This window comes from Erythrolamprus reginae, chromosome 9, assembly GCF_031021105.1.
Source record: "Erythrolamprus reginae isolate rEryReg1 chromosome 9, rEryReg1.hap1, whole genome shotgun sequence".
NCBI classification, from domain to species: domain Eukaryota; kingdom Metazoa; phylum Chordata; class Lepidosauria; order Squamata; family Dipsadidae; genus Erythrolamprus; species Erythrolamprus reginae.
The window spans coordinates 53,858,031-53,875,280 of NC_091958.1; the positions used below are offsets into that span (position 1 = coordinate 53,858,031).

Sequence of the window (17,250 nt, forward strand, 5' to 3'; positions counted from 1 at the left end):
TTGACTCATGTTGTTGCACTTCTCATAATCTATGGCAGAGGTCTTCCAACTTGGCAACTTTAAGACTTGGGGACTTCATAGAAACATAGAAGTCTGACAGCAGAAAAAGACCTCATGGTCCATCTAGTCTGCCCTTCTACTATTTTCTGTATTTTATCTTAGGATGGATATATGTTTATCCCAGACACGTTTAAATTCAGTTACTGTGGATTTATCTACCACGTCTGCTGGAAGTTTGTTCCAAGCATCTACTACTCTTTCAGTAAAATAATATTTTCTCATGTTGCTTTTGATCTTTCCCCCAACTAACTTCAGATTGTGTCCCCTTGTTCTTGTGTTCACTTTCCTATTAAAAACACTTCCCTCCTGGACCTTATTTAACCCTTTAATATATTTAAATGTTTCGATCATGTCCCCCCTTTTCCTTCTGTCCTCCAGACTATACAGATGGAGTTCATTAAGTCTTTCCTGATACGTTTTATGCTTAAGACCTTCCACCATTCTTGTAGCCCGTGTTTGGACCCGTTCAATTTTGTCAATATCTTTTTGTAGGTGAGGTCTCCAGAACTGAACACAGTATTCCAAATGTGGTCTCACCAGCACTCTATACAGCGGGATCATAATCTCCCTATTCCTGCTTGTTATACCTTTAGCTATGCAGCCAAGCATCCTACTTGCTTTCCCTACCGCCTGACTGCACTGTTCACCCATTTTGAGACTGTCAGAAATCACGACCCCTAAATCCTTCTCTTCTGAAGTTCTTGCTAACACAGAACTGCCAATACAATACTCAGATTGAGGATTCCTTTTCCCCAAGTGCATTATTTTACATTTGGAAACATTAAACTTCAAGCATAGATGGCTGGAGAATTCTGGGAATTGAAGTCCGCAAGTCTTAAAATTGCCAAGTTGGAAGACCTCTGCATTAGGGGGAAATGAGAAAGCCCACATTGACAATTGCACAAGGTGTCCTCTGTAGCAGGGGTCTCCAACCTTGGCAACTTTTAAGACTTGTGGACTCCAGCAAGTGGCTGGAGAATTCTGGGAGTTGAAATCCACAAGTCTTAAAAGTTGCCAAGGTTGGGACCCCTGATCTATGGGGAAGGCAGCATGGCACCATCGAAATGTTCTGGATTACAACTCCCAGAAGTGCTAACAATGCTACTTCAGTAGGATTTCATGGAAATTGTAGACCCGAAGACTGGAAAGACACCAGGATTTTATTTGGTATGGCCTCTTTTGGATTTAAGCTCACTTAAGCTACGCTCTCTCCAAATCTATTGAGTGGGTGAAAGAATTCATTTATAAGAGGACATTGTGAGTAGCTAATTAAGGAGCGATAATTTATTATTACCGTGTTAATATTGTAATCTCTTTTTTTTTTGCTTCAAACAATAAAATACTTAAGAGTTCATTCGTGATAAGGACAGGTTTTTTCTTCTTCCAAGTTCCAATTTATTAACAGAGCCATGTGGGATACGGACTACAATCAACGCGATACTAACTTTTCCTACAGTTCCCCACCTAGGTTAAGGTTCATCCCTCATTCCCACATCCACAGGTTTATCATGTGGACCAGTCCAGTTGTCTTTACATCCAGGGACCTCCTCCGTACTTCCACTGGAAGGATGACCTTGAATCCTCAAGAAGGAATTTGTTGTGGCTAGTATCTTTCCCTTCATGCAACCACCCCTCCCAATTCCCATGGTACTAGTCTACTTGTGGCAGGCCAAAGTCACAAGGATTTTTATTTTTCACCTTAAAAATAAAGCCTGCCAAATGGGAGCCTTTTGATAAGTGGTCAAAGCAATGGAAACTGCAGTTTAATGTTTCCAAATGTAAAAGAATGCACTTGGGCAAAAGGAATCCTCAAGGTGAGTATTTGTATTGGCAGTTCTGTGTTAGGAAAAACCTCAGAAGAGAAGGATTTAGGGGTAGTGATTTCTGACAGTCTCAAAATGGGTGAACACTGCGCTCAGGTAGTAGGGAAAGCGAGTAGAATGCTTGGTTGCATAGCTAGAGGTATAACAAGCAGGAAGAGGGAGATTGTGATCCCACTGTATAGAGTGCTGGCGATACCACATTTGGAATACTGTGTCCAGTTCTGGAGACCTCACCTACAAAAAGATATTGATAAAACTGAATGGGTCCAAAGAGGGGCGACAAAAATGGTGGAAGGTCTTAAGCATAAAACGTATCAGGAAAGACTTCATGAACTCCATCTGGGGGACACGGTCGAAACATTTAAATACGTTAAAGGGTTAAATAAGGTTCAGGAGAGAAGTGTTTTTAATAGGAAAGTGAACACAAGAACAAGGGGACACAATCTGAGGTTAGTTGAGGGAAAGATCAGAAGCAACGTGAGAAAATACGATTTGACTGAAAGAGTAGTAGATACTGGGAACAAACTTCCAGCAGACGTGGTTGGTAAATCCACAGGAACTGAAATTAAACATGCCTGGGATAAACATAGATCCATCCTAAGATAAAATACAGGAAATAGCATAAGGGCAGACTAGATGGACCATGAGGTCTTTTTCTGCTGTCAATCTTCTATGTTTCTAAGTATCTATGTTTCTAAGTTTCTATGTTTCTAAATTTCTATGTTTCTACGTTTCTAAGTTTCTATGTTTCTAAGTTTCTAAGTTTCTATGTGTCTAAGTTTCTAAGTTTCTATGTTTCTATGTTTCTGTTTCTATGTTTCTAAGTTTCTAAATTTCTATGTTTCTAAGATTCTAAGTTTCTATGTTTCTAAGTTTCTATGTTTCTATGTTTCTATGTTTCTATGTTTCTATGTTTCTAAGTTTCTATGTTTCTACATTTCTAGTTTCTAAGTTTCTAGGTTTCTAGGTTTCAAATATATTACTGTAAGGCCACTCATTAATATTCTAACATAAACCAGAATTACACAGTTAGGGGATGAAAGCAGTAACCACACACTCAAATGAAGTAACCGTGGACAGAGATGATTTTACTCTTCTCCACTCCTTTTCTCTTTCTCTGAATGACACCTTTAGCAATGATCAAAGATTATCTACCGCTGGTTACCCAGGTGGGAGATATCAGTGGATTTATGCAAGAGCCGGCTGAACAGCAGAGGGATAAATTGAATGAGATCCAGCTTGGTTAATCTACTAGGCAATGCTCTCTTATCATGGCCGCATCTCCAAGAAGTCGATACTCAGCTGACTTGACTCTGACACAGACAGGGGATTCCCCACAGGATCCCTGCGCTCCCGGTGACGTTAAGATATTCAAGGATGGGCTTCCAGCTGAGGGGGATTGATCGGAGCTTCGAGCGCAGCCAGCAGGAGGCTTCCTTTTGTGTGATTAACAAGGTCGGCAGGAGTTCGGAGTTGCTCACAATAGGCTGAGCTTATTACCGTGTGTGAAAGTCAGCCAATGCGCAGGCCCAAACTAAGCAATCTGGGTAGATGTATCGGGGAGGGAAGATTAAAACACGGGTAAGAGGTTGAGTCTGTGGAGTGGCAGAGGGCATTGCTTGGTGAAGGTCAATCTTTCTTCTTTCTTTCTTTTATTGGATTTGTATGCTGCCCCTCTCCGCAGACTCGGGGAGGCTAACAACAGCAACAAAAACAGCATGTAAATCCAATCCTAAAAATATCTAAAAAAACAACAATCCTTATTTGTAAAACCAAACATACATACAAACAAACATACCATGCTCTCTGCTTCATCGGGCAACCCCCCTGGCTCAGGGTACCCAGAGGGGCGTGGCTCATCCTCATCAGACATGACTTCAGGTGGACAAGGAGCACTCACACCAGTTGGGATCTTCCTATACTCCAGAGCTTCACACTCCAGGAGAACCTCAATAAACAGATCCTTCTAACAACTCACTACCAGTGGGTGTGTTGTTGAAAACGAAGCATTTCTTGACCAAGTGTGAAATCTTCTCACCACGCGCGCTTCACACAGAAGCAGTTAGCTCATTAATCTTGGCAATAAGGGTGTTTCTGCTTTGAGGATTAATAGCAACAGCATGAAAGGAGGTAGGGGCAAGGACGTTCTATCGCTGCTGTCCTTGAGAAGAGGCAGCCTGAGAAGTCTGCACCTCTTCTGGCAAGTCACTTTTCTGAAGAACCCTTAGAGAGATAAATTTAACTGTTTCCGTACTTTGACAGACACTGAACAAGTGAGGCATTATTTTAGATGGGCTGAAGGGATTATGAGCAATAATGCATAAAGTTGCTAAATATTTAATGCATAAAGTTGCTAAATATCTAATGCATATACAGTGATACCTCATCTTACAAACACCTCATCATACAAACTTTTCGAGATACAAACCCGGGGTTTAAGATTTTTTTGCCTCTTCATACAAACTATTTTCATCTTACAAACCCACTGTCGCCGCTGAGATGCCCTGCCTCTGGACTTCCGTTGCCAGCGAAGCACCCATTTTTGCACTGCTTGGATTCCCCTGAGGCTCCCCTCCATGGGAAACCCCACCTCCGGACTTCTGTGTTTTTGTGATGCTGCAGGGGAATCCCAGCAGGGGAATCCCAGCAGCGCAAAAACGGGCGCTTTGCTGGCAACGGAAGTCCGGAGGTGGGGTTTCCCAGCGAGGGGAGCCTCAGTAAAATCTCAGCATCGCAAAAACACAGAGGTCCGGAGTTGGGGTTTCGAGGACTTTGATTCCCCTGCTGGGATTCCCCTGCAGCATCGCAAAAACACGGAAGTCCGGAGGTGGGGTTTCCCATGGAGGGGAGCCTCAGGGGAATCCCAGCAGCGCAAAAACGGGCGCTTCAGCTGGCAAAAGGGGTGAATTTTGGGCTTGCACACATTAATCACTTTTCCATTGATTCCTATGGGAAACATTGTTTCATCTTACAAACTTTTCACCTTAAGAACCTCGTCCCGGAACCAATTAAGTTTGTAAGATGAGATATCACTGTAGTTGCTAAATATCTAATGGAATGGTTCACTCCTATTTGAAGATGGAATATAGACATGAAAAAGAACAACACGGAGTCCTTGGGGTGTATTTTGACTACACTTCCTCTACTTCTTGATAAAACACTTCCATATCCCATGGAAAACGTAAGAAAAAGAAACAAAATTGAAGCCAGTAGACCAGAGGAAGCAAAACCCTCAGATCTTTGGAGTTACCACAGAGGTTGACCATATAGAGAAGGACTGAGTTACAAGGAGGGGATACCCTTAGCTCGACACTTCTCAAAACGGACACAGGCCCTAAAGGCTACAGCTTATGAAGCGGTCCAAAATGGGTCAAGGAGAGGACTTGAGGGAGGGAAATCAGCTCTTAAAGAGTAAAACCATCCCTTTACGTGGATGTTTCTCAGTTAATAATAATGACAACAGTGTTGGAAGGGACCTTGGAGGTCTGCTAGTCCAACCCCTGCACTACTTGAGGCAACTGGTTATCCAACATTTGCTTAAAAACTTCCAGTGTTGGAGCATTCCCAACTTCTGGAGGCAAACTGTTCCACTGATTAACTGTTCTGATTGTCAGGAAATTTCTCCTTAGTTCTAAGTTACTGGGCTTGAGTTGTCAGCCTATGAAAGTATGTGTCCAAATAGTCACCTCCAAATCTGTTTCGGCTGATGCAACAGCCTCAACCCCGGAGGAATCTTGAGCCATCTCACAACTCAAAGATTCAATGCCCTCCAACCCCAAATTCCAAATCATTCATTCATTCATTCATTCATTCATTCATTCATTCATTTATTAGATTTGTATGCCGCTCCTCTCCGAAGACCTGGGGCGGCTAACAACAATATAAAAAGACAATGTAACAAATCTAATATTAAAAATAATCTAAAAAACCCCAATTTAAAGAACCACTCATACATACAAGCATACCATGTATAAATTCTATAAGCCTAAGGGGAAGGGAAAATTTCAGTTCCCCCATGCCTGACGACAGAGGTGGGTTTTAAGGAGCTTGCAAAAGGCAAGGAGGGTGGGGGCAACTCTGATCTCTGGGGGGAGCTGGTTCCAAAGGGTCGGGGCTGCCACAGAGAAGGCTCTTCTCCTGGGTCCCGCCAAACGACATTGCTTAGTCGACGGAACCCGGAGAAGGCCAACTCTGTGGGGCCTAACCGGTCGCTGGGATTCGTGCGGCAGAAGGCGGTCCCGGAGATATTCTGGTCCGATGCCTTTCTGGTCCGAAAACTTTCACAGTTTTCCATGCAAGTTGGATGAGAGTTCACCTTTAAAGTCCCCAAATATACAGAAAAGGAGACAACAGTGACCTCGATGCTGACTCTTTGTACTAGCACTTATGTATTTTATTGCTTCAAATTCTTTTAACTATTTTACCCTGGAATTAGATCCTATATTTTGCCTTTATTTTCTTTGATACGAGTGTAAGACTAATCAATTAATCAACCACTACGTTTAAATTCTATTGCGCTGTGTGGAGGAGATGGGAAAATTGCCCCGAGGGATTGGAATAGCTGTTTACATGTAGGAAACAGCTTGGAGTGCTTAAAGATGAAAAATTTTAATGTCAAACAAACATCCTTGATTGAGTAGACAATGCTCGGGGCTTTAAATAATGAAACTGAAGTCTCTTTAGACAAGATCTTAAAGACATTCAGGTTGGCATGATTTAGAGCTAATGGAATCTTTCTGTAGAATCTCTCTAAAAAAAGTATTCCCAATCAGACGCAATTACTTTTGGGAGTTGCAATCCCACATGTTCAGAAAACTCAAGGCTGGAGAGATGGTTATTGGGTATATAAAGATCAATACAAACTGTAACAAGAGATGTACAGGTAGCTGTGGGGAAAGGTAGGCCCCATCATAAAGGTAGGGCAGCTTGAAGACAGGTGAGGAAACCAACTTGTCTTGTGCTAGCGGGCTGGACCCATTGAGTTAAGGCTACCACATTGATCTAACTCTGGAATCTTTCAAATCAGGAAAAAACCCTAAGACTGAAGAATTCAAGAGCCTCCATGGTTTCAGAGAAGGACTGGGTCATTCATGGAGATTTGGTCATTGACATGTCCAATTAACATCTGCTGAAGGTTGGCAACATAAGAACGTAAGAACCTAAGAAGAGCCATGCTGAATCAGGCCAAAGCCCATGGAGTCCAGCATTCTGCCACACGAATCCCAGCGACCGGTTAGGTCCCACAGAGTTGGCCTTCTCCGGGTCCCGTCGACAAAACAATGTCGTTTGGTGGGATCCAGGAGAAGAGCCTTCTCTGTGGCGGCCCCGACCCTCTGGAACCAGCTCCCCCTGGAGATCAGAACTGCCCCCACCCTCCTTGCTTTTTGTAAAGTTCTTAAGACCCATCTCTGCCGTCAGGCATGGGGGAACTGAGACATCTCCCCCGGGCCTATACAGTTTATACACGGTATGTTTGTGTGTGTGTTTGCTTTTAATAATGGGGTTTTTAGTGTTTTTTAAATTATTAGATTTGTTCTTACATCGTCTTTGTTATTGTTGTGAGCCGCCCCGAGTCTACGGAGAGGGGCGGCATACAAATCGAATGAATGAATGAATGAATGAATTAATGAATGAATTAATTAATTAATTAATTAATCAATTCTGTGTCACACAGTGGCCCACCAATTGTCTATGGGGATCTTGAGCAGAAAGAGAAGGCAAAACCCTCCCTTTCCTCTAACCCCCAACAAATGATACCCAAAGGAACCCTTCCTGCCTCAACCAACATAGAGGCAGCACATGGACATCCGTTTCAATAACCACCGATACACTCGGCATCCATGAATCTGTCTAATCCTGCCTTGAAGCTATCAAGGCTGACAGCCGTCACGACCTATTCTGGAACGGAATTCCATAAAACAAGGACCTTCTGGGTGAAGAAATATTTCCCTTGATTTGTCCTCACTTTCTTACCTAAGAGCTTTAGGGAGGGCCCCCTTGTCCTAGTATTGTGTGATAGAGAAAAGATTTTTTTCTTTTTTTATAGAGAATTTTTCTCGATCCACCTTTTCTATCCCATGCATGATTTTATACACTTCGATCAAGTCACCCCTTAAACGCCGTCTTTCAAGGCTAAAGAGAGGTTGTATGTGTATAATTTTAGAAGAGCTGTGTGTGTGTACATACAGTTTATATAGCAGATAACATATATTTTTGTGTGCCTGTGTGTCATATGTATGTAGACATCTGGCATATATACATAGAATTAAATAGTATATTTTAGATGTTCAGTAATAGTAAATAGAGAGGGGAATTGTCTCTCTTTGAGGCGAGGAGAGGCCAGGCACCCTAACCCAAACCCTTGATGTGAGTGACGTCAAGTTGGCCACCTTTAAGCCAATCACATGACTCATTAATCCTATGTAGCTTCTGCTCTGGCAATCTCACACTACTTACCAGAGCTTACAAAACTTTTGCCAGACCCATCCTCGAATACAGCTCATCTGTTTGGAACCCATATCACATCTCAGACATTAACACCCTTGAAAATGTCCAAAGATACTTCACCAGAAGAGCCCTTCACTCCTCCACTCGAAACAGAATACCCTACGAGACTAGACTTTCAATCCTGGGCCTAAAAAGTTTAGAACTAAGACGCCTTAAACAAGATCTAACTATTGCCCACAAGATCATATGCTGAAACGTCCTGCCTGTCGGCGACTACTTCAGCTTCAACCACAACAACACAAGAGCACACAACAGATTTAAACTTAATATTAACCGCTCCAAACTTGACTGTAAGAAATATGACTTCAGTAACTGAGTTGTCGAAGCGTGGAACTCATTACTGGACTCCATAGTGTCATCCCCAAACCCCCAAAACTTTACACTTAGATTATCTACGGTTGACCTCTCCAGATTCCTAAGAGGTCAGTAAGGGGCGAGTACAAGTGCACTAGAGTGCCTTCCGTCCCCTGTCCTATTGCTGTCCTATATCTCCTATACCTTCCTTCTATTCCTATATCTCTTCTTCTATTCTTTCATTGATATGTTCTATTACTATACCTTCTTTTCTATTATTTCTTAGATATATTTTACTATGAGTCAGTGTTCCCTCTAATTTTTTTTGGGGGGGCGGAAAAGTATAGTGTCTGAGCGGCAGTCCCTTTGGGACTGGGCGGCACATAAATAATAAACAAACAAACAAACAAACAAACAAACAAATAAAAAACCCACCCTGTTTTGCCTCAGAGAATTTCAAAATAAAATACTGTACTGTGTGTCTATAAGAGTGAGCTCATAATAGGGCAACTCTATCAATATCAAAATGCCACTTAAATAGTTGAGCTAGTTTCAAACTAGATTTTGATTTTCTTTCTCTCTTCCTTACTCCCATTCTTTTTCTTTCTCTTTTCCTTCCTCTCTTTTTTCTATCTGTTTCTCTCTCTTCCTCTCTTCCTCTCGCTCTCCTTCCCTCTCACTCTTTCCCTCTCGGCTTCTGGGCAGGTTTGGAAAACTCTGAGTTGATGATGATTTTTAAGTGAGCGATTGCTCACTGCTCAGCTTAGAGGGAACTATGCTATGAGTATCTCCTCTATAACCTTCATCATGTATTTTACTATGTGTATATAGATATATACCCACTAAAACCCTCATTGTGTATTGGACAAAATAAATAACAAACAAACAAACAAACAAAGCCAGCCCCAGTCACATGATTAACAAGCCACTCCTACCTAGTCACATGGCCGACAAGCCACACCCACAAAATAAACCATGCCCACAGTGTGGTAGTAAAAAAAATTCACAGCCCTTCCCTGGTAATAAGAGTAGCAACCTCTACCACTGCAATATCTTTTTTTTTCTTCTTTAAAGCAAGCAACACTTGTAATGCCCCAAAGCTTCCTCCCATTGCTCAATCTTTTTCAACAGCAACTCACCAGCAGTTTTAAAACTTCCTTCGGCACCTGGAGAAGTAGATTAACTGGGAAGTCACTTTTGCAAGCACAGTGCGGCTCGAGAAGCGATTGCGGCGAGAATTTTAATTCCAGCCCAATCTAAGCAAGGCTGGGAAATAATGCTATTTAAACAGGCAATGCAACCTCTTCCTTCCTCACTATGGGAAGATGGATTTAAAAAAAAAAAAAAAAAACACCCTCCTTTAATCTGATAATCAGATTTAAACACAGAGGCAGAAAACCAGAACGTGCCCGGGGAAGGAGAGTCAAGAACTTGCTGCCAAAAAAAGAGGGTTGAAGCATTTGTAATAACTGGCTCTGTTCCTGCATAGCTGGACAGCGGCTGAGAAAAAAAAAGGGAAAGAGTCTCTTGCTAATTAACAAATGGAAATTAACGTGCCTGCGGTTAAAATGTGGCCTTCTTTCTGAGATGTGCCAGACAGCAAAACTCGAAATGTGATTTAGTTCTTGGCCCAACGTCGCTTCTTGCAAACCTGGTGAAGGGAAGGCTGACAGCAACTGATCCTTGGTCTTAACACCACGATGGAGCCCAAAATATCTCTTGCTAAGCATAGGAACATAGAAGATTGACGGCAGAAAAAGACCTTATGGTCCATCTAGTCTGCCCTTATACTATTTCCTGTACTTTATCTTAGGATGGATCTAGGTTTATCCCAGGCATGTTTAAATTCAGTTCCTGTGGATTCTTCCTTCCTTCCTTCCTTCCTTCTCTTTCTTTCCTCCCTCCCTCCCTGATTCATAGAAACACAGAAGATTGATGGCTGAAAAAAGACCTCCTGGTCCATCTAGTCTGCCCTTATACTATTTCCTGTATTTTATCTTAGGGTGGATATATGTTTATCCCAGACATGTTTCAATTCAGTCACTGTGGATTTACCAACCACGTCTGCTGGAAGTTTGTTCCAAGGATCTACTACTCTTTCAGTGAAATAATATTTTCTCACGTTGCTTTTGATCTTTCCCCCAACTAACTTCAGATTGTGCCCCCTTGTTCTTATGTTCACTTTCCTATTAAAAAGACTTCCCTCCTGGACCTTATTTAACCCTTTAACGTATTTAAATGTTTCGATCATGTCCCCCCTTTCCCTTCTGTCCTCCAGACTATACAGATTGAGTTCATTAAGTCTTTCCTGATACGTTTTATGCTTAAGACCTTCCACCATTCTTGTAGCCCGTCTTTGGACCCGTTCAATTTTGTCAATATCTTTTTGTAGGTGAGGTCTCCAGAACTGGACACAGTATTCCAAATGGGGTCTTACCAGTGCTCTATATAAGGGGATCACAATCTCTCTCTTCCTGCTTGTTATACATCTAGCTATGCAGCTAGAGGTATAACTTAAAATAGAAACATAGAAGACTTAACATAGAAACATAGAAGATTGATAGCAGAAAAAGACCTCCTGGTTCATCTAGTCTGCCGTTATACTATTTCCTGTATTTTATCTTACAATGGATCTATGTTTATCCCAGGCATGTTTCAATTACTCGCCTTCCCTACCACCCGACCACACTGTTCACCCATTTTGAGACTGTCAGAAATCACAACCCCATAATCCTTCTCTGCTGAAGTTTTTGCTAACACAGAACTGCCAATACAATACAAGATAGTTAAGGGGGGTTTGCCCCATTTTGCATTTTTAACAGTTGTTAAATAAATCACTGCAGTTCGTTAAAGGTAGTAAAATGGTTGTTGAGTGAAACAGGCTTCCCTATTGATTTGGATTGTCAGAAGGTCACAAAAGGGAATTACATGACCCTGAAATCCTGTAACCCTCATAAATCTAAGTCAGTTGCAAAATTCTGAATTTCTTTTAAAAAAAATTAATTGAAAACACAAAACACAAACAACCCTCCCCCCCATGAAAACAACGAAGTGAACAAGCTTAATATTCACATAAATGAATAAATTCACATTTCCATTTCCATTTCTACAATTACCCCTCTTTTAAAAAGTTATTTTAATTCCTTTTTCTTTTCTATGTTTCTATGTTTCTATATTTTCAATCCAACTATAAAGTTTCCCTCATATGGTAAAAATGTTCTTTTTCTTGTTCATTCTGTAATTCCAATGTAAGTTTGCTTAATTTTGCACAGTCTAACATTTTTCTGATCACCATCTCTTCATTTGGTATGTTTAAGCAAAAACCAATCTTACCGCTCATATGTGTGCTATTAAATAATAATCTACCCTTTTATGTTGTCCTCTAATAATTCCTAAAAGGTACATTTCCAGTTTCGATTGTACTTCATATTTTAAGATTTCTTTTAGCCAATTTTTAATCATAGACCAATTTTCCCCCCGTTTCCAGACATGACCTTTAAAGCCCTTCATGGCATCGGACCAGAATATCTCCGAGACCGCCTTCTGCCGCACGAATCCCAGCGACCAATTAGGTCCTACAGAGTGGGTCTTCTCCGGGTCCCATCGACTAAACAATGTTGTTTGGCGGGACCCAGGGGAAGAGCCTTCTCTGTGGCGGCCCCAACTCTCTGGAACCAGCTCCCCCCAGAGATTAGAACTGCCCCTACTCTCCTTGCCTTCCGTAAGCTCCTTAAAACCCACCTCTGTCATCAGGCATGGGGGAACTGAGATATTCCCTTCCCCCTAGGCTTATAAAAATTATGCATGGTATTTCTGTATGTATGATTGGTTTCTTAAATTGAGGTTTTTTACATTACTTTTAATATTAGATTTGTGCATATTGTCTTTTTACTGTTGTTAGCCGCCCCGAGTCTACGGAGAGGGGTGGCATACAAATCTAATAAATAAATAAATAAATAGATAAATAAATAAATAGATAGATAAATAGATAGATAGATAGATAGATAAATAAATAGATAAATAGATAAATAGATAAATAGATAAATAGATAAATAGATAAATAAATAAATAAATAAATAAATAATATTAAGAGCATACTTTCAAGATGCAAATAATTGCTATATTTCTACACTGCAGCCATTCTTTTATTATTTTGGGTGGGAGGAGTTCCAGCATGACGCTTTAAAAGCTTGCTGTTGTGTAACCATCTCTTTTGAATTAAATAGAGGTTCCACAAGCTTATTCGATAACTAATTCCAGCAGTGTCAATTAGTAGCATCGTCTTTCTAGTCTAAGGCCTTTCTATTACTTCCTGTTCAATGCGGGGAGCAACAACTGCTGATAAATAGCATGGCAACCTGATGTTAATTATTCCGAGATTGTTCTTCTCCGTTGGGGAAGCAGTTTAATCACCTGATTCCTTTCGGTGTTGTTATTGTTGTGGTTGTTGTCTGCTCCTTTTCATCTTTTATTAATTTATTGAAAGTATATCAGGGGAACGAATTATTAAATCGCCCTTGTGAGAAGGAGAAGATACGTTTTGCGTTTTCTTGTCATCTCCTGATGGAAGTATTGATATGAGACTTACCTGTCAATCAAACAGGAGGTAGATTTGTGATTGACAGACGACGAGTAGGTTTTCCAGTCTCCGCTTGGAAGCTCTTTCAACTGAATGGTAAAGTAACGGATCGGAGAAGAACCGTCGCTTCCAGGGACCCAGTGCAAATGGAGACTCCGAGATGTGACCTCAGATTGAGGGACCTTTAATTCCTTGGGAGGGGCTGGCCGTTCTGAAAAACAAGACACGGAACAGTTAGGACCCTTCTAAGAAATCAAGACTTCGGGTTGTGACTTCAGATTGAGAGCGCTGGTGAGACCCCGTTTGGAATACTGTGTCCAGTTCTGGAGACCTCACCTACAAAAAGATAAAATTGAACGAGTCCAAAGACGGGCTACAAAAATGGTGGAAGGTCTTAAGCATCAAATTTATCAGGAAAGACTTCATGAACTCAATCTGTATAGTCTGGAGGACGGAAGGGAAAGGGGAGACATGATCGAAACATTTAAATATGTTAAAGGATTAAAAGGTGCAGGAGGGAAGTGTTTTTTAATAGGAAAGTGAACACAAAAATAAGGGGCCACAATCTGAGGTTAGTTGGGGGAAAGATCAGAAGCAACGTAAGAAAATATTATTTGAGTAGATGCTTGGAACAAACTTTCAGTAGACGTGGTTCGTAAATCCACAGGAACTGAATTTAAATATGCCTGGGCTAAGCATAGATCCATCCTAAGATGAAATACAGGAAGTAGTATAAGGGCAGACTAGATGGACCAGGAGGTCTTTTTCTGACGTCAGTCTTCTATGTTTCTATGTTTCTATGAGACTGAGAAATTTGGAACTATGAATGGAAGAACTTCAGAAACAGTCATCTATGGAGATTCTCAACCCTCCAAGATTATGGATGTCCCAAAGATGCTTTTACAGAAGGCAACTGGACTTTCTTGGTGGGTTTTTCTGGTTCTCTTGAAAATGTTTTGCTTCTCATCCATGAAGCTTCTTCATTTCAGACAAGAAGTCAAATGTTTTCAAGGAAAAACAAAAAAACAAGAAAGTACAATGGCCTTTCAGAAAAGCATCTTTTCGGTTCAGTTCTTTTAACCCAACAAGACACAGACTTCAGAGGAGAATCAGGACTGCAGAAAAACAATGGCTGCCAACCTGCCATCCACTGAGGACCTGTATACTGCATGAGTCAAAAAGAGGGCGGTGAAAATACTTACTCACCCCTTGCATCCTGGACATGAATTGTTTCAACTCCTACCCTCAAAACGTCGCTACAGAGCCCTGCACCCCAAGACAACTAGACACAAGGACAGTTTTTTTTCCCAAACGCCATCACTCTGCTAAACAAATAATTCCCTCAACACTGTCAAACTATTCACTAAGACTGCATTACTATTAGTCTTCTCATCGTTCCTATCACCCATCTCCTCCTACTTATGCCTGTACGATTGTAACTTGTTGCTTGTATCCTTACGATTTATTTTAATATGGATTGTTTCCTGGTTTGTTTGTTTGTATATTCATTCATTCATTCATTCATTCATTCATTCATTCATTCATTCATTCATTCATTTATTGGATTTGTATACCGCCCCTCTCCGTGGACTCGGGGTGGCTAACAACAGTGATAAAAACAACAGTGATAAAAACAGCATGTAACAATCCAATACTAAAACAACTAAAAAACCCTTATTTATCAAACCAAACATACAAACAAACATACCATGCATAAATTGTAGAGGCCTAGGGGGGAAGAATATCTCAGTTCCCCCATGCCTGACAGCAGAGGTGGGTTTTAAGGAGCTTACGAAAGGCGAGGAAGGTGGGGGCAATTCTAATCTCTGGGGGGAGTTGTTTCCAGAGGTCCGGGGCCCCCACAGAGAAGGCTCTTCCCCTGGGTCCCGCCAAATGACATTGTTTAGTCGACGGGAGAAGGCCAACTCTGTGGGACCTAACTGGTCGCTTGGGATTCGTGCGGCAGAAGGCGGTCCCAGAGATAATCTGGTCCGGTGCCATGAAGGGCTTTATAGGTCATAACCAACATTTTGAATTGTGACCGGAAACTGATTGGCAACCAGTGCAGACTGTGGAGTGTTGGTGTGACATGGGCGTATTTGGGGAAGCCCATGATTGCTCTCACAGCTGCATTCTGCACGATCTGAAGTTTCCGAACACTATTCAAAGGTAGCCCCATGTAGAGAGCGTTACAGTAGTTGAACCTCGAGGTGATGAGGGTGTGAGTGACTGTGAGCAGTGACTCCCGGTCCAAGTAGGGTCGCAACTGGTGCACCAGGCGAACCTGGGCGAACGCCCCCCCCTCGCCACAGCTGAAAGATGTTTCTCCAATGTGAGCTGTGGATTTTATATGTTGTGAGCCCCTCCCTGCTAGTCCTCAGAGAGGGGCAATATAGAAATCCAATTAATAAGTAAATAATAGATAAATAAATTTTATAAGCTACTTTTGGTTCCTTGGGGGGGGGGGGATTTGAGCCATGGATTTTTATCTTCTCTATTTTATTTTATTTATTAATTGGACTTTTATGCCGCACCCTCTCCAAAGACTCTTAAACACGGATAGCCACAGAAGGTAGCGTAGCTTAGCAAGGTACACAAAAAACACAAATGATGTGATTTGCGGGACCCCAAAAGAGGAAAACTGTATGCCCTGCATTTCCTAGAGATAATTTTTTACCCTAAATTTTGTACCCTAAGATAATTATTAGGTGTTGTCCCTCGTGATTCCTGGAGCACCCCATAGCTCATGAATGTTAGATGAAAAGAAAACGAAATAGCATGGCCTAGTTCGACGGTGGTTGGTCCTGATTACAATTCTGTTCTTCTCTTTTGCTAAATTGCTCAAAAACGAAGTGTGGGGTTGGTGGCTTTCGCTTTGTACCTAGGATGGAAGGAGCCAGGCAGATAAGCCCAGATGGAAGCTCCCTTTGCATCCTTATGATGCTCGACAGCACACCGTCTCATTTATTCAAAGGAATCTCTGGCGCCAGACATAGCTTAATGCCAAAGAGAAGGGTGACCATCAGTAATGTATCAGCCGAGAACTTGGCATTATCTCTCCTCACCCATCAATTTCGGTCAGAGAAAATCAACACGTCGAGGAATAATTATTTAATTGTTTATCATGGAGGCTATTGATTCTGATTAAAATGTGTGGCATGTAATAAAGCAGGCATTGATTAGTGATGCCACAGTGACTTGTCTTTGAATTAATTTGAGTCAAATTGAGAATCTAATTTGATTCCATTCCATCAGCACCTGTTTCGGTAAATATCTACTCCTGGCTGCCTGAACCTCCGCCGGTTTCCTACACAAAGAACAGCTTGTGTTTTGCCTTTTCTCTCTTCCGTCCCTCTGCCCTTCTGGAAACATTCGCCACAAGACACGGCATGTTTGAGCACTCGGGGGTTTGATGGTGCCAACAGCATGATCAACTGCGCATCAACAGGAGCCTTCTCGACGTCAACAGTTTATTTATTTATTTATTTATTGGATTTGTATGCCGCCCCTCTCCGGAGACTCGGGGCGGCTAACAGCAACAATAAAACAGTGTACAATAGTAATTTGGTATTAGAAATGATTAAAAACCCATTAATATAAAAAACCAAACATACATACATACATGCCATGCATAGAATTGTAAAGGCCTAGGGGGAAAGAGGATCTCAATTCCCCCATGCCTGACAGCAGAGGTGGGTTTTAAGGCGCTTGCGAAAGGCAAGGAGGGTGGGGGCAATTCTGATCTCTAGGGGGAGTTGGTTCCAGAGGGCTGGGGCCGTCACAGAGAAGGCTCTTCCCCTGGGTCCCGCCAGGCGGCATTGCTTATTTGACGGGACCCAGACAAGGCCCATTCTGTGGGACCTAACTGGTCGCTGCGATTCGCGCAGCAGAAGGCGGTCCCTGAAGTAATCTGGTCCAGTGCCATGAAGGGCTTTATAGGTCATAACCAACACTTTGAATTGTGACCAGAAACTGATCGGCAACCAA

At 41.8% G+C, this 17,250-nt stretch overlaps 1 protein-coding gene across 4 annotated transcripts in view; it reads right to left on the reverse strand.

Annotated features, from left to right (window-relative positions):
• Positions 1 to 17,250, reverse strand: part of SDK1 (sidekick cell adhesion molecule 1) — a 601,127-nt gene that overhangs the window by 82,566 nt on the left and 501,311 nt on the right. For all 4 annotated transcript variants that reach the window (XM_070761314.1, XM_070761317.1, XM_070761313.1 and 1 more), the window contains exon 30: positions 13,273 to 13,474. In XM_070761314.1, coding sequence (XP_070617415.1) covers positions 13,273 to 13,474 — 202 coding nt within the window. The remainder of the gene's footprint in view (positions 1 to 13,272; positions 13,475 to 17,250) is intronic.